General features: G+C 37.5%; 1 protein-coding gene across 1 annotated transcript in view; it reads right to left on the bottom strand.

The window, feature by feature from the left end:
- Tdc2 (Tyrosine decarboxylase 2) overlaps positions 1-23,326 on the bottom strand; it is a 412,627-nt gene that overhangs the window by 192,972 nt on the left and 196,329 nt on the right. Inside the window, exons 5-7 of the mRNA XM_090383012.1 lie at positions 22,079-22,149; positions 12,311-12,445; positions 2,951-3,061 (exon numbers count right to left, since the gene is read on the bottom strand). Coding sequence (XP_090239138.1) covers positions 2,951-3,061; positions 12,311-12,445; positions 22,079-22,149 — 317 coding nt within the window. The remainder of the gene's footprint in view (positions 1-2,950; positions 3,062-12,310; positions 12,446-22,078; positions 22,150-23,326) is intronic.

Genomic DNA, 23,326 nt, shown 5'->3' with positions numbered 1-23,326 from the left:
ACACCAATTACTTTTATGGAGAAAAGTTAGTATTAATAATAACTCTGTAAATGAGATACTAGTTATAATTTCTTTCCAAGAAAAATATACATAAAATAAAGATAAGGCTGGAAAGCTAATGACCAGTGTTACAGATAGCTTTGCATTAGGAACACCTATCTATTAAGCAATTATTCAGTATGTGTTCCTGATGAAAAGCTATCTTTGCACCACCTTTAGTATGGAGAATTAACTGGACATGTTGAAGTACTGGCTCTGAAGTACAGAAGGGTACAGTAATCCATGCAGACCACACTGTTTCCTACAGCTGCTGGGCATTCAATAGTACTGTATCCATGCACTGAATTGCTGATTCCATGATGTTCCCCACACACACACACACACACACACACACACACACTCTCTCAATTGAGCTGAAATGAGTTCAGTGGATATGGGAGGACAACTTTTTGGAATGCTCATCAAACCATTCCAACACTGCTGTAACCTTATGACACTTTTTTTATGTATATATATTTTACGTATATCAAAACAGACAAACCAACCTCCAAAACATATTCACATCTAATATCAGAGTGCCAACCACACTGCAAAAACCAACCTTTATTATTATTTATTAGCTATAAATAGCAGTGCAAGAAAGCCTGAGGCTTATGCACCAGCCAAAAAAAAAAAAAAAAAAGTTACCCTGAGAGAGAGAAATCACCAAGAAAGAGAAGAATGGTGATATCCAGCTCAGGACCCTGGGTGTGCATGGTAGTAAAAGATTTGAAAATAGATTCTTTTAGTTGGATAATGTTCTCTGTTCATAGACGTTTTGAATATTACACTATACTTATTTGTACAGGGTTAGTTAGTTATTACATTGAAACCTCTCTAAAGTGAGAAAATTAGATCATAAGAAAGTGTCCACTATAGGGAGGTGTCTGTTTGCAGACATCAATGTAACTAGTAACTAATTCAGAAAAATTAAATTCATTGCAACTGGTTGCTTACAATTTTTTTTATTGATTATCATTGTACATGTGTTTAAATTAAATTTTAATAAATAACACATTTAGTTAACACATAATTAACTTCTAGTAAAAGTGAATAGAAATGGCTTTGTTTAGAGATTTTAATTTGGCAACTACAATTTTTATTATGATAATTAAATCACTTGCTCATTTTAGTCCATATTCATTGTTTTGGTTCACAGAATTATTTTAATAAGAATGTAAACCCCTCCCCCAGTGCATAAAACCTTCCTTTTTAAATTTCTGCATACATTCCTGCCACACACAACAAGAAATTCATTTTTTTTAAAAATTCGCACATAATCAGAGTAATGCCTAGAAAAATTGACTAATATTCCAAGGGAAAATCTGCAAGCAAGAACAAACTTAGCATGTAAGTATTTAAATGACCACCATTTTTCACTGCTGAGTGAAAGTGGTAGGCAACGACACAGAGCCTCAGAAAAAAAAACATGGAGACACTGCCCCGTCGCTAAATCAGTTACAAAAGTAAAATGCTAAGCATCACATTGCATTTTTATCAAATACATATGAATATCAAATGTACAGAATGCCCACAAACTTTCTCCACAAATCTAAAATGTTATTGCATGAATAAGGTACATGATACAAATCTGAAACCACTTATAAGTGATAGAGGATGTTTTCAAGTTTTCATTCACCACTCAAAAAATGTGCACAGTGCAGTATGTGGCAGCATAATTATCAAATTGTGATCATGCTGAATTTACCAACAAAAATTCAATTTTCTTGGGTTTTTTTACTGATCAACAGCTTCTATATGAGCTGTAACTTGTATGGTTTCATCCTCAGACAGCAAACTAACATGTTAAGCTCATGATTGACATGTCATATGGATTTCTCTGGGCTTTGCATAAAGATTCCTTGAACCAGCTCCACTGTGCTCTCGGTGACTTTTGTACGGCCACCACTTCTGCCAAAATGATTTCCCAAACAGGCAGCCTTCATTTATTTCTGTACGCTGCAGAATGGGTCAACTTGGTAGATCATTTTATACTATTTTTTATGAATAACAGCCATGGCAAACTGAAGCTTTTTGAACCACAGTATGCACTGCACCTTCTTGGGGTTGGTAAATTCTGCCATGCTTATATAAACGTTGAGATGATGCTGCCATCTACTGCAGAGCACAATTTTTTTCCTGGTTGGCAAACAAATTTTAAGATATCTTCTCACTTGAAAGTGGTTTGCATCATGTACCCTATTTGCACAAGAGTTTTGTGGATACCCTGAATTTGTGGATGTGGAAATTCCTCATGAGCTACAGGACAAAATGATCTGTATCTCTATTGGTAGAGTCCACTCCACCTGAAAGAAATGCATTATAGTTCTATTCCTGCTTTTTTTTTTTTTTTTTTTTTTAAATCTGGAAAGAACATTTCTCAATTTGCCAAGTTTATTGGCTTGCTAACTGATGCACAACAATGGAACTACATCAGATAGCCCAAATAAGTTTGTAAACATTTCTTATTGGCAGTGGTGGATGTATTGTGCCATCTTCTATGTAAATAATCCATGGTCATCAAAGACCTAACTAATTAGTATCACTGAACTTGAACTTCACTGAAAATGTCCACTGAACAGCAAAAAATGAGCACGAGTCAATTTCCTTGAAAGTGTCATATCTGGAGAGGTTGAAAATATCAGAAGCGCACCTATTAAATTGCCCCCATCTGTATTATTATTCCATTCTGGGAATGGTTATCAAACATGCAATTGCTAATACTTCTGACCAGAACCAAAGCCTGAGTGTCCACAACAAGATGTGTCCCTTTTAGAGAGGTGCCTGTTAAGGAAGGTTTCACTGTATAATGATATTTCTTGTCTAATGTAATCTCAAATTTATCAATGTTTTGAAAGAACTAGCATCAATATGATATGAGCATATAATCTGAACTTAAAAGATATCTTACCTCCATGGCCTTGGCCAATGTAGAACCTCTTAGTTGAAATCTGTCATCAGTATCCAGTATTCTCAGCTTCACAAAACCGATCATAGCAGCTTTCTCCACACAGGAATGAGCCTAAAATGTACATTTAATATTATTTTAAACTTAAAAAATATAGTAATCAAAATGACTGTATAATAATATTTACTATCCTTCACAGTAATGGGTGAAAACCCATTCGGGAAAGGGGAGAAGAACAGTGCAAAATTCAACTTTAAGGTCCCATATTCATAACTATCCATTAGGCCACAAAAGGAACACCCTTTTTTTTTTTTTTTCTTTTTTTTGTGCCCCTATGTGTTTATCTCAATTTTTAAATTTTGTGGTTCAAAGAAAGATAACACCAAATTCTTGAGAATGTGATTGGAAGGAATTAACATGTTGGGAAAATAACTGTAGCAATCCAGCAAATCTCATTTAAGGCACATATATCAACAAAGACAACCTCTCCAAGCACTATGAATAAATCCACACAACACTTGTCTGCTTGTTTGTTTGTTTGTTTATTTATTTAAAGGTTTTATGGAGCATTAGCATCTATGGCTATAATGAGCCAAGTCAAAGAAGTATAAAATATTAAAATACACTGAGTGATCCACTGAATTATGACCACCTACCTAATGCTTTGTAGGTCCTTCATTTGCCCTCAGTAGCAGTAGTAGTAGTGGCATGTGATGCAAGAAAGCAAGTGTATGAGCTTATGCAGCATCAGCCAAAAAAACAAAATATATATATATATATATACACATCACACCCTCCAAATGCCTGTCCAGTTCCTCCTTAAATTTATTTAACCTATCAACTTCCACAACAGATGGAAGTTTGTTCGAGCAATTAACCACCTGCTGGCTAAAGGCAAATTTCTGCACATCTATTCTACATCTGTCTTTTCTTAATTTGAATTTATGCCCCCTTAGGTTCATAATCTGAAAAAGTGGAAGGATCCCATCAGAATTCAACGTGCTCAATCCATTCAAGGCCTTACACTTCAATCAGATCACCGTACAGGTGCCTAGTCTCCAGCCACTGCAATTTGCAGCACTTAAGCCGCTCTTGGTAAGAGGATACCTTCATTCCCCTCACCAATCTTGTTGCCCTTCTCTGTACATGCTCAAGCAAATCTACATCCTTCCTAAAATGAGACCTCCAGACCTGTAACGCAGTACTCAAGGCGTGGCCTGACCATTGCCTTATACAGAGGAACAATCACCTCCTTTTCTCTGCTAGCAAAATTCCTATATATCATTGACAAAACCCCATGACCTGCCCTGGCAGCTTGTCTGCATTGCTCAGAAAACTTCATATCTGACTGCACAATTACTCCCAGGTCACTACAGCAACTATTCGACATGGCATTGATTCAACAAGATGCCAGAAGCGTTTGGGAGGTGTGGCCAACCAAGCTGTGTGTAATGCAGTCAGCAATGCAGATATGGAGATGATTGGTGTATCCAGATGCCTGATATGCCTTTCCATAGTGTACCACAAGTGCTCGTGGGATTGATATCAGAGGAATTCTGAGGCCAATCGATACGCTAGAAGTCAGAACTGTGTTCCTCAAACTATTCCTGCACAAGTGCCCAATGGCTCAGTGCATTGTCATTTGGAAGACACCATCACCATTCAGGAAAAAGTGTAACATAGTGGGGTGTACACAGTCAGCAAGCAGTTGACGTTAGCAGAGACCACTGATATATATATATATACGTTGTTCCACATGCACCAGGGGTCCAAGTTCCTGGTCAAGTGGGGTGAAACATGCCCCATGTCCCCACCGGCCTGCACTTTTGATACTATGCATGATAGATCAAGAGCCTCATGTTGATGCCAAATCCGTACACTGTGTGGAGTAAATAATGTGGCTCATCCGACCAGCACACCTTCTTCCAGTCTTCTAACATCCAACGTGCATGCTCTTTGCACCAGGCGAATCTTTTATGCTGATGAACCTTAGTTAGGAGAGGATGCTGTAGGAGTCATCTGCTGGTATAGCCCATACATGCGACACATGGTCATACCAGATATTGTTCCGGGTTGGCCCATGTTGTATTGGGTAGTCAACTCTTCAACAGTGCTACGCCTGTTCGCCTGTACGAGTCGTCGAGCCTGGCGCTCACCTCTAACATCAACCTTTTGCTGACCTTTTCAATCGGGTTGTTGTTTGACCATTTTGATGCCAGCCTTGGTACACTTTAACTATGGTGGCTCTCGAACACGCCACAAGTTCAGCCATTTGGGAAATCGAGGTACCAGCTTGTCGAGCATCTACAATCTGTCCATTATCAAAGTCCAATAAATCCTTCCTGTTACCCATCACGCTCAGAATTTTACTACCTACTGAACCACTGACACCTTATCTATGCTACGTAGGTCAACTAATTCTGCACTCTTACCTCATATGGTCAACGGGTTGCATTCAGTTTTCATAAGGTGGTCATAATTCAGTGATCACTCAGTGTATAATGCTATTATAAATATATTATTGTTAAAAGAGTATATGTAATAAAACAGTTAAAAAGCATAAAACAATAAAAAATTCTAGATAAAATTATATAAATTAATACATTGTACAAAGTTAAATACAGCTGACATGTTGTCATTGTTCGATAAAATCAGTCTGAGTATACAAGGCTCAGACAGATAGCTAAGACATAAATGACGATCATTATTAAAACACAGACATTCAATTAAAATATGGCAGATTGATAAAATGGTGTCATGATTACTACACATAGGATAATTGTCCGCCCTCAGCAGATAGCAATGTTTCAAGTGACAATGTCCTATGCAGACAAGAGATAGAACAACTTCCTCTTTTTGGTTCTTGCACAGACTAGACTGCCCATGTTCAATTACAAGCTTAATCTCATATAACTTGTTTTCAGCCTGTCCATGCCATAAGTGTTACCATTGGGATACCAGTTTCTTTTGAATTACTTGCCTGTAGCCGTATAGGGAACTAAGAGGCAAGAGTTAAAAAGGGTCACTGATTTGGCTGCAGTGTCTGCCAAATCATTTCCCGCCTGTACGAGTCGTCGATCCAGCAGAAACGAACATCAAATTCAGATGCGAAAGGAAGTGCAGCTTCTGCTGTATCTGGGTGAGGACAGGATGAGGGTTGAACCTCATCGATGAGAAAGCCTGCAATGAACTCAGAGAATCAGTATGTATAATATATTTTTTGTGGTGAGTGGTTTGTATATGATCCAAGGCTAGCTCAACTGCATGCAGCTCTGCAGTGAACACACTGCATTTCTGGGAGATCTGCTCAGGTACTGTGGTGTCTGGAAAAACTGCAGATCTGACAGACACTTCTGACCATGAGTTTAGACGGGTAAGAAATCAAAGTACAGAGCGCTGTGCTAAAAAAAAGCCACAGGTACACAGTGGACAGAGTACTGTCCTTTCCCCAGTTCATAAGAGAGAAGTTTCCATTTGGAACATGAGCATGTCAGGATGGAGAAGGTTACCCTGGTGATGGGGCCCCATTATCTAATGCAGCAGTATCCAAACCTTTTTTGACTTGTGAACCCCATTAAACACAATATTTTTAATGCGAACCACTAAGCCTATATTCTCTGAAATCGTATAATATTTCTAAATTTTTATTATAAAATATTTCCAGTACTACGATTTTATAAGCGAAATTGCATAATAATAAAAATTATTATTAAGTATTATTTATACTTTGTAAAGCAATTATTCATCAGTCCAAATTAGATTTCGAACAGGCTAAGGGTAGAAAACTTATTTCTTGTCCAAATGGTAGCCGGGCATTCTGTCTCTTGCCAAAGCTATTGGCCGCAATTTTTGCTCATCTCTGTCAAAACCAGATGGTTCTGCTGCCAAATCAGCCAAAGATAAAGCTGACCTGCTAGCATCCTATTTTTCTTCCAACTCATGTTTTGGTGATCTTGGTAAATCACCTCAAACCGTTCCAAGTACACTCCATTCAATGCATCCTGTGGTTTTCCATTAAAAGGAGGTCAGAAGGATTTTGATGAATCTGATGCTAAGAAAGCTCCAAATTCTGAGCTATTTCTACACTTGTTCTCAAAACTGTGCACCGGAAATTATTCCTGTTTTGGGTCGTCTTATCTCACTTTATTTCATAGCTGTTTTTCCTTCTGCTTGGAAATTTACTCATATTCAGCGAGTTCCTAAAAACAGGTCACAAATCCCTTTCATTCAATTATCATCCCATTACGATTATTTCTACTCTTTCCAAAGTAATCGTAATCGAGATATCAATTAACTGCCAACTCTTAAACTATCTGTAATCTTTCATCTGATCAACCAGTATGGATTTCATTAGTTTCGTTCCATTGGTGATGCTTTGGCTCATAGTGTCCATCTATGGACAAATTCAATGGAAAAGTTTGGTGAAACTCAAGCCATTGCTCTTGACATTTCAAAGGCTTTTGATTGTGTTTGCCCTAAAGGTCTTCTAAATAAGCTTCAATCCAATGGTTTACCAGCTGTTTTGTGTAATTGGGTATGCAGTTTTCTCTCTGACCTCTCACTGCAGGTGATGGTAGACAGCTGTCTTTAACTTCTCCACTAATGCCGGTGTTCCTCAAAGTTCAGTTCTTTCACCACACTTTTCCTCTTGTATATTAATGCCTTCTTCCATTCACCGGAAATGCTATCCACAGTTTTGCTGATGATAGCACATTGCTTTCCACCTTCCAAGTTTGAGAAACCTTGCCCTGCTCAAACAGCTTCAACTTCTTGAGTATCCACTGTCAAATCTTTAAATGATGATCTCCATGTAATTCTCCAGTGGGGCAAAGATAACTTAATTTCAATCCTTCTAAAACTCAGTCCTGTCTTATACCTTGCAAAAAGGATTCTTCTGCTCCTATGCTTATCTTCCATGATGCTCTGATTTCTAGGCAGGATCTTGGGGATTACACTGACTTCTAATCTTTCTTGGCATAAAGCACATTATAAATATTGCTGCTTCCCATGCATCTAAAAAACTGGGTATCATTTTTCGCACTCGGCGTTACTTTTCTACCAAACAGTTGCTGACTCCGTAGAAATTGCAAATCCAGCCTACCATGGAATATTGTTTCCACATCTGGGGCAGTGCCCCCAAAACCTCTCTCAGTCTTCTAGATTCCATTCAGAAGCGGGCAGTTAGGTTAATTAATGTCTCATCTGTAATAATCTCTCCGCTCTCTGTCTCACTCACGTTTTCCTGTTGCATTCCATTTCTATAGATACTTCCATGGGCACTGTTCTTCTGAATTGGCTTATATAATTCCCACTCTCTCTTTCAAAGCAGTCCGAATATGTGCTGCAACCAGTCAACATCCTTTCACTGTCCAAGTTCAATCCCACAGAACCAACTTTTCTTCTTCCTCATTCATTCAACATCTGTTTTCTGGAACAACCTTCCTTCATGCATATTTCCTGAAAATTACAATATGCAAGAAGTTCAACTCTAATGTCAACAAGTATTTTCTTTCATCTTTTCAAACTTAAACCTGTGCACAGTACTAAGTACTATAGGTTCTAAAAAAAAGAAGTACCTATACATAACAATGATCCTTGAGAATGAAAAAAAATTTAGTGTGGAAAATATTTATTTAAAAAAGGTTTTTTCTACATGGGTTAATGCACTTCCATCATTTCTACTACCCATATAGCATGCATACATCGTTTGATTATATCTCATATTCTGAATACCTTTACAACGAGTTGCCGAGGTATTGCACTGCTTTGAATAAGTAACGCTTCACCAGTGGAGAAGACTAATGTTACTTATTCTCGGCCGATACCACCACTCAGACATCACTGTTTGAAAAATGGCATGGGATAAGATACTCTGTTATGCACATTCTGTCCCTATTAGACTTAGGAAAGCAAAAAAGTGTATGAAAGTGATAGTAGGAGAGGAAAAAGAAAAAAATGGCGTCGAAAGAGAAAAGGAACAGTTACTCCTTATACTCACACTACTCAAAAACTCATTGGATAGGCAATGCTTCTCCAGTAGAGAAGGCTGTTGTTACCTGTTTTCGGAAACTCCGTGATTATCAAGCTCTCCAGATGGCTGTTTATGCATGGGTAATGTACTTCCATCATTTCTACTACCCAGGTAGTACGCATGCATCGTTTGATTATATCTCGTATTGTCCATGCATAAACAACCCTTTTCATACTCTTAGACATTTAGTGAAGAAACAGGTTTAAATTAAACCATGCACACCATCAAGCATCTCTCATATTGTGGAGTCACACTTCATAACTGGGTTGTCACTACTGCAACAACAGGGTACCTGCCCACCCAACGATGAATAAGCCAACAAGCTTCGAAACGGTCCCATCTGGGTGGTTGGTATCTGCCGAGAATAAGCAACATTAGTCTTTTCCACTGGTAAAGCGTTACTTATTCAAAGCAGTGTAATACCTCGGCAACTTGTTGTGAAGGTATTCACAATGAGATATAATCAAACGATGATGTATACTACCTGGGTAGCAGAAATGATGGAAGCGCAGCACCCATGCATAAACAACCTTTTTCATGCTCTTGGACATTTAGTCAAGAAATAGTTTCAGATATTTATTTAATATGAAATACTGTAAAGTAATTATAAGGAATTGTGGGATGTGGTTTCTTTCTTTGGCAATTCTTTACTTTTTATTTAATTTTATTTTACTTTATTGTTTATTATCAGTTATATTTTGTAGTTTACAATAATATACCTATGTAAATCTAAGCAGATAGCATTACAGAATTTTTAGTGCGAACCCCCTGGAACACTTTTGCGAATCCCTGGGGGGTTTTTGCAAACCATTGTTTGGGAACTGCTTGTCTAATGTGATGTCCAAATCTCTGAGTAGCTTTCTGGATATGAATACCGAATGGTTGATTGGCAGTCTGACAAGTGTTGTACAGATTTTCCTAACGTGGCCCAAAAAAGGGTGTCCACATGGGATGGTCTGGCAGGGATTACAGTTTCAAAGCATACTGTAGAGGCAACCATTTCCTACAAAGTGATGAGGATGCGCATTCGCTTCCATAGAGGTTCTGGACAGGAGATGTTCGAAATGCTCCAGTGGCAATACAGATCGCCTGATTGTGGGATCCAGCCATCGGAGTATACCGAGTCTAGCAGATGCATATACCTGGGACCTGTTGCTTTTACTAAAATTTGGAGGATGACCTCCAAAGGCTGATGCTATAAAGGTCTTTTAAAATTCCAAATCTACAAGTTGTGTCATACGCTTTTTCCATATCGAAGTACACTGACACTAGGCATTCTCGTTTTAAAAGGGCATTTCGAATGGATGTTTTGAGCCTGATTAAATGGTCCGGAGTGGACCTATTCCTTCGGATATCACACTGCAATTTGAAGAGGAACCCATTTGCCTCCAAATACCACATAAGGCAGGTGCTGACCATTCTCTACAGGATTTTGCACAGACAGCTAGTCAGAGCAATAGGACAGTAGTTTGTTGGGATTTTGGGATCTTTTTCTGGCTTAGGAAAGGCAAGAACAATTGCCTTATGCCAGGAATCTAGACACTGCTCTTTTAGAAAAATTCTGTTGTATAGACAGAGCACTTGGTCCAAGGACCAAGGATTTTTCCGACAGATGTTTGATCATATCATCATGGATGTAATCTAGTCCCGCAGCACTTGTCTTGGTAAGAGTTAGAGCTGTTTTTAACTCTTCTACAGTGAAGGGCACATTATAAGGATATGAATTTTTTTGACTTGAAATTAATTGGCTGCCTTTCGAGTCTTTCAGGACCATCAATTCCAGGACTTGCCTTTAGGCTCAAGTTTTACTAATAAATAGACATTTTCTGCAATATCATTATTGCTGGTTTTATACTGCTCAGCCTTTCTTGAACAGCCTCTCCCTCACTATGAAGGGTCTTTCAACTGTAAAGGCTGATGTGAAGTACCTATTCAATTCATCAGCAGGGTTTTCTAAGACTTTCCCATATCCATTAAGAGTCCAATCTGATTTTTCAATACATGGAATGAAGACTTTCCATGTAAAAAGACAAACTTACTAGAAAGCAAAACATTTGCATCAAAAGCCAAGGAAGCCTGAGGCTTATGCTGCACCAGACAAAAAAAAAAAAAAATTCCCTAGTTACTCCCTCTGTGTGTGTTTGTGTGTGTGTGTGTGTGTGAGTGAGAGAGAGAGAGAGAGAGAGAGAGAGAGAGAGAGATGATGATATCCAGCTCAGGATCCTGAGTGTGCCAAGCCAAAACTTAAGCCATTATAGAAGAGATTTTCTCAATTTATTCTGCTTTATTCAGAATTTAAATACTTTTTAACTTGATATAATGGCATAAAACTTTCAAGCATTGGATTCAATTTGGATATAATGGCAATTCATTATAATTTTTTTTTTTTTTTTTCAAATTCTCAATTGCCATTATAGCAGACTTTCAAATTAGTATAAAAGATTTGGCGAGGGTTAAGAGAGCTTGCATGAGAAGCATCAAAAGTTCGATGAAATTTACTGGTAAAAGTACTTTGCCGTAACAGCATTTGTATTTTTGCTCTCTCAGTAAAGATACAGTGGGTGTTATCGGTCAGGAGTAGAAATTGAATCCCACAGGACATTGAAACCCTCTTGAAGTGGAGGAGGTAACCTGACCTTTTTTCTTTAGAATCACTGGTGGACTAGTGGATAAACTGTTTATTAAGAGAGAGAAAAAAAAAAAAAAGCAAAGGAAGCCCACACGAGAAGCATGGCAAACTTCGAAAAAGCTTAATGGTGAAACTACATTATGAATATTTTTTACGATGCCAGAACTACCAATATGACTCTGTTCGTGATTCAATTAGTGATTCCAAAGAAAAAAAGGTCAGTTTACTTCCCCCGACACACCTTGGGAGGGTTTCAAGCTCCCATGGGATTCAACTTCTACTCCAGACCAATAACAGCCGCCATCTTTTTACCGAGCAAACAACAATGCAAATGCCGTTATGGCAAAGTGCTTTTACAGGTAAATTTCATCGAACTTTTGCACGCTTTGTTTACCTTAGCCAAAGATTTCAGTAAATTTAACTTCAAAACATTTTGTTTTGAAGTTACAAAGGCTAAGGTAAAGAAAGTAAAAAAAAATCTTTGACTAAGGTAAGGTAAAAAAAAGGTAAGTTTTTCACACAACTCATTTTGTACAGTTATTTATGCATAAACAAATCTGTTTATAAACAACAATAAAGTCACTAAATTATTGACAGAAATAAATTTTTCCATCAATTCGTTTTTGTAAATTATTTATTATCCTATATATTTTATACTAAATTTTTATTATTATTATTAGTCATTAAATATACATAGATTTACCTCTTTGGAACAATAAGCCATAAGCTTAGAGAGAAGGATACCTTCTTCGACAAAAGGATGTTGCTGTTTTAGTAATTTAATTGTAGCATGACGGGCAGCCAAAAGACTTACAAGGACACACTCACTTGCTGAACCCTACAAATGAAATTCTTATTGAATGTATATTATGCTGAAATATCAGAGAGAGAGAGATGAGTTAAATATTATATAAAAATATATATATTAGGCTTATGAAGTTTGGAATATCAGTAGTATTATTTATTAGCATTAGCAGAGGCATTTGATGCAAGAAAGAAAGCTCATACAGCATCAGCAAAAAAAAAAAAAAAAAAACTTCATTTCACCCACACATTTGCTCCAAATGTTGATCTAGTTCTACCTTGAATTTATTTAAGCTGTTCCACTTCTACAATAACAGATGGAAGTTTGTTCCTACAATCAACCAGACACTAGCTAAAGGCACATTTTCGCCCATCTACTCTACAACTGCTTTCCTCAATTTGAATTTAGGTCCACTCAGGTGATTTTTTCCCCCCTTTGGTAGTTATTGGTACATCAGCTTCTGTGGCCATAATGCACCTCCCAAGGTTTTTGCATAACTTTGATCCAAGCCCGAGGCAGGATACTCAGGTGATTAATTTTGGGCAAGAGGAAGAATCCAATCAGCACTGAGCAAGCATGCTCAAACCATTCAAGGCCTTATACACCTCAATCAGGTCACCTCATAGGTGCCTAGACTCCAGCCACTGTAATTTGCAAGCCACTGTAATAAGCCTTTCTTCATAAAAGCAACCCTTTGTTCCATTCACTAATGCTGCTAGCCCTTCTCTGTACTCACTCCAGCAGTGCTACATCCTTCATAAAATGAGGCCTCCAGACCTGTATACAGTACTCAAGATGTGAACTAACCATTGCCTTATACAAGGGATAATCGCCTCCTTATCCTTCTAGAAAAATTCCTGTATATCAATGACAAGAAACCATTTTCTGATCAATGCAGACAGTCTGCACTGCTCAGAAAACTTCATATCAGACTGCACAATTACTCCCAGATCCTTTTCATTCTCTACCACCGTTTGTTTGTTTGTTATTTGGTTTTTAGGAGCATTAGCAACTAAGGCCATATTGCTCCGGGGATATGCGGTGGTCATTCCCTGACCTTTCCGCATCCTCCGTATTTGGTGGTGACGGGCTCGAACCCCAGTCTAATCAAGACTCGTGTGCTATGCTACGCACTGCTGCTCCTTCCCACCTGGCTACTGAGGCGCCACTCTACCACCCTGAGTGTAGTACCACATAATTTATATATTACTCTGGATTTACTGCTACGCATATGCAGTACTTTACATTTGTCAAAGTAAAAACTTCAGTTGCCACATCTCAGCCCACCTGCTCAACTTTCCTAGATCCTGTTGCCATTGGTGTTATTAATAACTCTACCAACCTTTGTATCATCTGCATACTTACGCATTAAGCCTCATATACCTTCAATATCATTATCATTTATCAATACAGAAAACAACAATGGACCCAACGCTGAACCCTGCGGGACTCAACAAATAACATTAGTCCAAGAAGAACAGTGTCCATTGATTACCACTCTGTGTTCTTCCACTCAATCATCCCTTTATCCATAGCAGGAATTTGTCCCCAATGCCACATTGCTCCAATTTGTACAGCAGTCTTCCATGTGCAACAGTATCAAAAGCCTTCCTAAGGTCCAAGTATATGATATCAAAATTATTTTTTGCATCCAGTTCCTTTGTGACTACATCACAATATCTAACCAAATTGGTCAGACAAGAATTTTCCTTAACAAACCCATGCTGTGTCTGAATTATAACTGAAGTCTTGTCTAATTAAAGCTGGAGTGCTTCTCTGATCAATGTCTCCATTAATTTCCCGGGAACAGAAGTTAAACTAACAGGTCTGAAATTAAATGTGTTGCCCTTTGATCCTCCTTTGTGAATTGGGGTCACATTTGCATATCTCCAGTCCATGGGTACCTCCCCTAAGTCCAAGGAAGCTATCATAATTATGGCTATGGGTTTGCTTATTTCCTTTGCTGCCTCCTTTAATATAACTGGATAGATCCCATCCATCAGGATCATCTAGACAAGACTTCAGTTATAGCTCGGACACAGCATGGTTTTGTTAAGGGAAAGTCTTGCCTGACCAATTTGATTGGATACCATGATGCAGTCACAAAAGAACTGGATGCAGGGAATAACTTTGATATTATATATTTGGATCTTAGAAAGGCTTTTGATACTTTTGCATATGGAAGACTGCCGCAGAAATTGGAGCAGTGTGGCATTGGAGGCAAATTGCTGCTATGATAAAGGGATGGTTGAGTGGCAGAAGACAGAGAGTGGTAATCAATGGACACTGCTCATCGTGGACTAATGTTATTAGTGGAGTCCCTCAGGGTTCAGTGTTGGGTCCATTATTGTTTTCTATATTTATAAATGATATTGATGATGGTATATCAAGCTTAATGTCCAAGTTTGCAGATGATATAAAGGTTGGCAGGGTTGTTAAGGACACTACTGATGCTATGCTGCTGCAACAGGATCTGGAGAGGTTGAGCAGATGGGCTGAGAGGTGGCAAATGTAGTTTAACATTGACAAATGTAAAGTACTACATATGGGAAACAGCAACCCCAGAGCAACGTATCAACTCTGTGGTACTACACTGACAGTGGTAGAGAATGAAAATGACCTGGGGGGGGGGTAATTGTGCAGGCAGATATGAATTTCTTTGACCAGTGCAGACAGGCTACAAGAGTAGCTCATGGTGTCTTGTTAATGATATACAGGAATTTTTCTAGCAGGGATAAGGAGGTGATTATTCCCTTGTATAAGGCAATGGTCAGGCCACACCTTGAATACTAAATACAGGTCTGGAGGTCTCATTTCAAGAAGGATGTAGAGCTGCTGGAAGAACACGTACAGAGAAGGGCAACAAGATTATTGAATGGAACAAAGGGTTGCTCTTACGAAGAAAGGCTTAAAACATTGTAAGTTTTGCAAATTACAGTGTCTGGAGACTAGGCACCGGCGAGGTGATCTGATAGAGGTGTATAAAGCCTTGAAGGGTTTGAGCATTCTCAATGCCGATGGGATTTTTCCTCTTGCTATAATCACTTGAGAGGGCATAAATTCAGATTGAGGAAAGACAGATGTGGGATAGATGTGTAGAAATTTGCCTTTAGCCAGCAGTTTAGTTGGTTGGCGGATCAGACTTCCATCCCTTGTTGTGGAAGTTGATAGCCTAAATAAATTAAAGGCTCAGCTGGACAGGTATTTCGAATGAACGGAGGGGTTAAATGGGAGTGGTTTTTTTTTTTTTTTTTTTTTGGCTCATGCTGCATAAGCTTGCTTTCTTGCATCATATGCCTCTATTAATGCTAATCTCAGGTGCCTTTCTTATGTTTATCTTCAACAGTTTCTGCTCCACTTTGCTCTCAGTTATTACAAAATCATTTATTTCACTGCCAGAGTTTGCAATGAAATAAATTTGCAGTTGATGTTAATTTCAATACAGTAGTTAATGATCACCGGCAAGCAGAGCATCTTCAGAGTGCCCTAGATAGACTTCAGGGATAGTCAGAAAAGTGGCAGCTATGCTTTAATTCAGCAAAGTGCAAGGTTTTACACCTGGGGAACAGCAACCCCAAAATAACTTATACACTTGGAGTTGAACTGAAGTCAGTGGCAGAAGAAAGGGAGTTACGATACGATCAGACACAAAGTCCTTTGAGCATTGTAGATAGGTTGCAAGGAAGGCCCATGGTGTCCTATCGATAATCTATTGAACATTTTCTAGTAGAAATAAGGACATCTAATCCTATTATATAAGGCTATTGTTAGACCACACTTGGAATACTGTGTTCAAGTGTGGAGACTGCACCTAAAAAAAGACATTGAGCTTTTTGAAAGGGTCCAAAGACTGGTAACTCACCTAACGAGATTTGCAAAAGGGTGTCCATGTGAGGAAAGACTTCAAATATGTGGAATGCACAGCTTGGAAACTAGGCACCTTAGAGAAGACTTGATTGAGGTGTTTAAGGCTCTGAGAGGCAAAAGTGAAATGAACAAGTACAAAATTTTCATAGTTACAAGTGATTCTGGAACCAGGGGGCCTAATTCAAGTTACAGGGAGAAATATTTAGACTGAATTGCAGGAAGTTTTATTTTAGCCAGTGAGGTATAAATTACTGTAATAAGTTACCTACATGGATGGTGAGGCTGACAATGTGGAGAAATTCAAAGGTCAGCTGGATAGTTACCTATAGGAGGAGGGAAATGCATAGTTGTCTATTTTTTTTTTTTTTTTTTTTTTTTCAGCTAGTGCAGCAGCCTTAAGCTTCCTTGCACCTTATGGCCATTACTAATAACTAATAAGCAATTTAAATACTGCTGGCTGTAAATAAAATGAGGAGAGGACAACCCTAATTCCATATAACTTCAATAAATCCAAACAGCATTAGCTATTTTATTTTACTATTGCTAAATTATTATCGAAACATCTGTAGCTTTAATAAAAGCTATTTAACAAGCTTTCGAAAGTTTGTTTACCGACATTGCGGATTTTGCTTCATATCAACCAAATCATTTCCCCTAATCCCAATATTGCTAGAGATCCAGCAGATGTACATAACAAATTTATATTCATAGACAGATCTTCTGCTGAATCCAAGATGGAATTGGATGAGTAGTGCATCTCATCACTGATGCAGCCTGTAATGCACTCAGTGTGTTCAAAATAGAGCACTGGTATTGGTGAATTCTTATGTGATCCAAGGTGCAGCTCTGCAGTGTATAAAGCCACCTGTATAAACTAGCAAGGTAGACAGACGACTGAGTACCAGACCTCATCCAATTCTAAAGGGAAAACTCACATGACTGAACATAAGCATGCCAGGATAGAATAGGTACTGTTTGGTAATAGGGCAACCTTGTATTTGTAATATGTAATCTTCAAGTAGCAAATTCCAAGTAGACAACTGACAGATGATTTTATAAAAACTTTTTCATCGTAACTCAAAAATATATGTACACATTATATGGCATTACAGGGATTTGAGTTTAAAAGCATACTATAGAGCAGCTTTTCTCAAACTTTTTTAGTCACGAAACACTTTTCATCTCACAATATATTTGTGGAACATATTTACAGAACACTCATGGAACACAAGTTTAGAGGGATCCAAAGAACTGTTTGCTAATATTTTATTACATACAATGCACTGTGCATTAGGAGCATCCTTATTTCCAACACATGTTAAGCCAAAATTCAAATAACTGTCATCATACATCTACAATAAGGCCTCTGAGGTTGGGATTATTCATACTACCAATTTTAAACACACACACCAACCGTTTATGACTGATTGAATAATGAAATAAAATAAAATAAAATGATAGAAAAGACTGTAAAATAATATTTACAAAAAATATTTTTAATTATTTACAAAAAACTGAACTATAACAAAAATAAAATAAGTAAATAAGTTAAAATGCATTAAAATATAAATATAAAAGCGATAAAAAAAAGACTATAAAAACACTATTAGAGCTTTCGGAGGTGTCTGCCTCCTTCCTCAGGAGGAGGAAGGTTTATAGGTAGATTAAGAGTTGGCGGTTAATTGATTTCTCCATTACTTTAGAAGGAGTAGAAGTAATTGCAAATGGGACAATAATTGGATGGGAGGGATTTGTCACAATTTTTAGGAACTGGGAGAGAATGTCTGTGGCATATCTGAGAGAATGTCTGTGACAACCTCAAGGAAATTGCTATAGAAGTCCAATTCCAATAGTGAAATGTTTGTGGTGGATTTTCTTTTGTATATAAAAGATTAGTAACTCTTTTCAAAGCTCAGAAACTACCTTCAAGCATTGTCATTTACAATGATATCTATTCTTTGCAATTAAAATGTCCTGTTAAATTCTCACTATGCTAACCTAAGAATGAAGTTTCTGGAGGGAAAAAAAAATCCAAGAAATCCATTTTAATGATATATTGCAGTTCGACTTCTTACTGGATTGCTAAATTATTTAAGAAAACTACACATTGCATTTAAAGACATTCACACAGCTCTTTCATTTGCAGCTGCATCAAATTGACTCATTTGTAACTCTTTTTTGAGCTTCTATAACTGTCTTCTTTAAGTTTGGGAATTTGGATTCTCAATTTAAAGAGGACAGTTAGAAGCTTAGTTATACACCAATGAGCCAAAACTGGTCAGTGTGAGCTATGCCACACTGACCAGTGAGTCGTTATGCAAATCAAAGTAACTAAGTGAACTACAGCACATGCGTGGGTTGGAAGACGATATAAAAAACTGCCTGCGAGGTGTTGGACGACCACGGCTCATCGATGCATAAGGAGCACGAAGGCTCTCCCAGATGATACGTGGCAACTGTGGTGCAACTCGCTAGTAACTGGAATGCTGGTGACAGGATTAATGTGTCACAACACACAGTACATCGAACCCTGATGAAAATGGGGCTGTGTAGCTGCAGGTCGTACCAAGTGCCCATGATAACCATGGTTCACTGGCGACAGTGCCTACAATGGGCATGTGAGCATCAAAACTGGACCTTGAGTGATTGGAAGAAGGTCATCTGGTCCAATGAATTACATTTCCTGTTGCACCATGTGGACAGCCAGGTACATGTGTGTTGTTTACCTGGGGAAGTGATGGCACCTGGATACATTGCGGGATGAAAACAAGCTGGTGACTGTGGCACCATACTTTGGGCAATGTTCTGCTGGGATACCTTGTGTCCAGTCATCCATGTGCCGGGCACTCTGACGTCTACCACCTACCTAAACATCAGCAATGATGTTTAGGTAGTTTAATGGCAACGGTCTTTCCCTCTGGCGGTGCAGTCTTTCAGCAGGATAATGAGCTATGCCACACTGCCCAGATTGTTCAAGACTGGTTCGCAGAACATGAGGAAGACTTCCAGGTATTGCCCTGGCCTTCAAATTCCCCAGACATCAATCCCATCGAGCATCTGTGGTTTGTGTTGGAACAGCAACTACGATCTGCTGCATCTCAACCACAGACCTCACAGGAGTTAAAAGGATCTACTGGTTATGTGTTGGTACCAGATACCAACAGACACAATTAGAAATCTTGTAGCATCCATGCCAACATCACATTAGGTAAGTGGTCATAATGTTTTGGTTCATTGATGTAGAAGGTCTAACAAAAAACTCTGAAAGTTTTTTGTGAGACCTGGTTTTATATGTAATGGTAGAGACAGGTTTTTTGGTTTACATGTGTAACTTTTCCCCCCCCCCTCCATTTAAACCAACATTTCACTACATAATGGAAATCCTATGACAATTCACAAAAGAAGCAGTAAAATGTTGTCAAGGTTGGCTGCATATTGATCAGAATGGATATAATTTTCAGTCTAGCATAAATACTTATTCTTTATATTTTACACTTAAAAAGGCTTTCCACTATTACATATGATCCTTACTAGAGCACCAAGAGCAATGGGGATGATAATATATTTCCATTACGAAGCTTGTTATTTGGTTTTTATGAGCATTAGCTACTAAGGCCACATTGCTCCGGGAATATGCTGTGGTCATTCCCTGACCTTTCCGCATCCTCCGTATTTGGTGGTGATGGGCTCGAACCCCGGTCTAATCAAGAAGCGTGTGCTACGCACTGCTGCTCATTCCCACCTGGCTACGGAGGCACCTCCATTATGAAGCAAAAGTGCCTTCAGACTCAGATGCATCAGTGAACAGTCTATTCACTGTATACTCATAACTAAGAGCTTTCAATAAAGCTGTTAACAACACTGCAATAAGTGAGATTGCTGTCAACATCAACACTTAATATTCCACTAAATCTTTACTGATTGTAATAAACTGTTATATTTGTGTCCTGCTATCTTGTGTGGGGACAAATAAAGATTCCAACCCAGGGGCAGCTCATTGGTAGGCACTGCAGAACTGCAGCACCCACAGCTTTTTAAATCTAAATTTACAGTCAACGGAGTTATATGAAATTTTGTGAAGAACAATGCAACGCAATGAATATTTTTATTAACAGGTCCCACATATAGTATACTCATGCTCAATTTCCAATAATAAATTAATAAAAACACGAAGCGTTTTCAACTTTTAAGTTGAATTGTAGGCAGAACTGTCCGCTACACAGTTTCACAATTTGGTCCCAGTGGTTCAGTCAATGCCTAGTTGGCAGGTTGCCAATATGCATTTTTCAGAGGTGACAAAACGAGGCAAAGGAACTGGAGCGAGCAGAGCCGATTTGCACAGTGTGCCAAACTTGAATGAAAAAGTTAATCTATTTTCAACAAATCAAAAAAGAAGAATGGATTTTATTTTTAAATAAAATTTCAAGATTACTCAAGTCTGTTAATGGTAAGTATCCAGTTAATGTTTTGTAGTATTTTTTACTTTCTTATTATTACTATTTATGTTTACATGTCTTATAACCAATGCAATTTAATGTAATTTTAAGAAGCAGCACCCCTGTACATCAGAGTCTGAGCTGCCACTGTACCAACCGTGTAAAAGTTTTGGCACACCAGGTCTCAAATATGATCATTCAATTCTGAATTACAGCTCACTTGAAGGTATTCAACATCAAGACCAACTTAAATAGTTTCTAATGGATCATTTATAGCATCAATATTTTCTTGCTCACTTGCATCAACGATATAGAGGAATTTTGCTAGCAGGAACAAAGAGCAGCCCCTTCACTTCATTCAATCCTTGTGCATTATGCTACCATCTATGTCGGCGCCTCCGTAGCCAGGTAGGCAGGAGCAGTAGTGTGTAGCACACGCTTCTTGATTAGACTGGGGTTTGAGCCAGTGACCACCAAATACGGAGGATGTGGAAAGGTCAGAGAATGACCACTGCATATCCCCGGAGCAATATAGCCTTAGTTGCTAATGCTCCTAAAAACCAAATAACAAACAAACAAAAATACTACCATCTATCAGATAGAAAACTTCTACAGCATTGTTGCTGTAGAAGTTTTCTTTCTCATTTAAATTGTTGTCATGATTATACTACATCATATATCTAGATATAACAATCAATTATACATAAGAGGGAGCAAAAAACACACTGCAGTTTCATTTTCAGTGATAAAATCTCAATAAGAAATCACTAATTTTCATTCATTTTGCAAAACCCTTGTTGAGCAATGTTAATAGTATGGCATAAAGCATGTGTAGTATGGCTGACTAGCAAAGGGGGGGAATTAAGGGCAGATAGTTTACTACTGCATTATAGGCTTCTATACTTCGCAGTGTAAAAATCATTTCAGTTCAAAAGTAAAAAAAATAGTAAAATTTAAAAAAAAAAAATACTTAGATATGAAAATATAGAGTTCAAATTATATTTCTGATGAGCAAGGGGGGATAAGAAATACATGACTGCACTTTGAGGGGGGGGTACCATTAGCCAGCATGAACCCTGGGGAAACAGCTCCCTAGATCAGCCCACCTTTCCCCAGAAAGGGCCTAAACTCCAAGTCCAGGTTCCTTTCACAGTGGCCAGTCCTTGGACAGCTCATTAGTCAAAACAATTATAATAAGAGAAAAATAGATTGAAATATCTTATTATCAAAATAGATTGAAATGTCTTATTTCAAAATAATTCAATAAGAATTCATTTCATAAATAAGTTTTAAGTGTGACAAGATAGCAACTATAAGTAACAAGAAGAATAAAAACACCATGTGTAACCTCATTAATGCTTACCTGAATAACACCACCACCCCTACTTTTATCAGAAAGACACAAAAAATCTTCAGGAAGTCCAATCATTTTACCTGAAGAAAAAATTAATTATTACAGAAAGCCTATTCATAAATTTAAAATAAATTTATTTTATTACTACAACCACATCCCTAGAATTGATATGGATTTTGGTAATAAATTAATGATTTTTTTTTTTTTTACAGGTAACCCTCATATAACACAATAGTTAGGTTCCTATAAAAATGTTGCTTGTGCGAAACCATGTTATATGGGAATAAGAAAAAGTACAAAAAGGAGGTTTATGTTCAAAAGATATTAAAAAAAAAAAAACTATTTTTTTAATAAAATGTTAACAAAACAAAAAAAAAAAAAAAAAAATACACCATTCTAGATTTTGTGTATCTTCTGCTCTCTTTAAAAAATCAGTAATCTGCTTTGGTTTGCTTGATTAATCTTTGTAAATTTCATTGTGTTGAACTAAGGATTTTTGAAGCTGCATTTTGAATTTTTGGGCTCCTTCATTAAAGAATTTGCATTCAAAAAATAAGATTCTAATTGCTCAGCTAACTTTATGCCTTCCCGTATGCTTTTTAGTGTGAAATTTCAAAGTTTAGAATTTATCTGCACTATCATCCTCTGAATTGATTTGGCTTTACCTCCGATGCCATTTCTATCAAATCTACTGCACACACACACACACACACACACACTGCTTCACCTGTCTATCTTATTGGTCAATCCTAACTATCCATCTGCATGTAACAACAACTCCCAGTGAACAGAATTTCATTTCATTTTATTATTTTATTTTTTATTTTTTTAAATTTGTCTGGCCATCCCAAATTCCATTAAGATCTAACAAATAGAAATCTTGGAAATTATTTATCCCCCCCCCCAATATAGTTTGTATGGAAAAAAGAAATTCACAGGTCATACATGGTTTTAATGCAGTATTGTTAGCTTTAGGCAGTCTGTACACACTTCACGGGTATCATTATGTAATGGAGAAGAGAAAAAAAAATGAAATATGGTTGCAGTTAAAATGAATGGCTGTTTAGAGGACACAAAAAACTAGTTTTATTAAGTCTTCTATGAAATTATAAACTCAGTAATTAATTGATAAGAAGATAACTATATTTACTTTTCACTTTATTAACCACAGAAAAAGAAAAAAACAATTAATTTAAGAAACCCATAATGGGGATGAAATATAATGCACTCCACGCATTATCTAACTTGTTCTTCTCT

The sequence above is a fragment of the Mastigoproctus giganteus genome, chromosome 10 (genome assembly GCF_048544385.1).
Source record: "Mastigoproctus giganteus isolate SK-2022 chromosome 10, ASM4854438v1, whole genome shotgun sequence".
Lineage (NCBI taxonomy): Eukaryota > Metazoa > Arthropoda > Arachnida > Uropygi > Thelyphonidae > Mastigoproctus > Mastigoproctus giganteus.
Note: the sequence above shows the minus strand (reverse complement) of the source record. Positions and strands in the feature narration are given on the sequence as shown.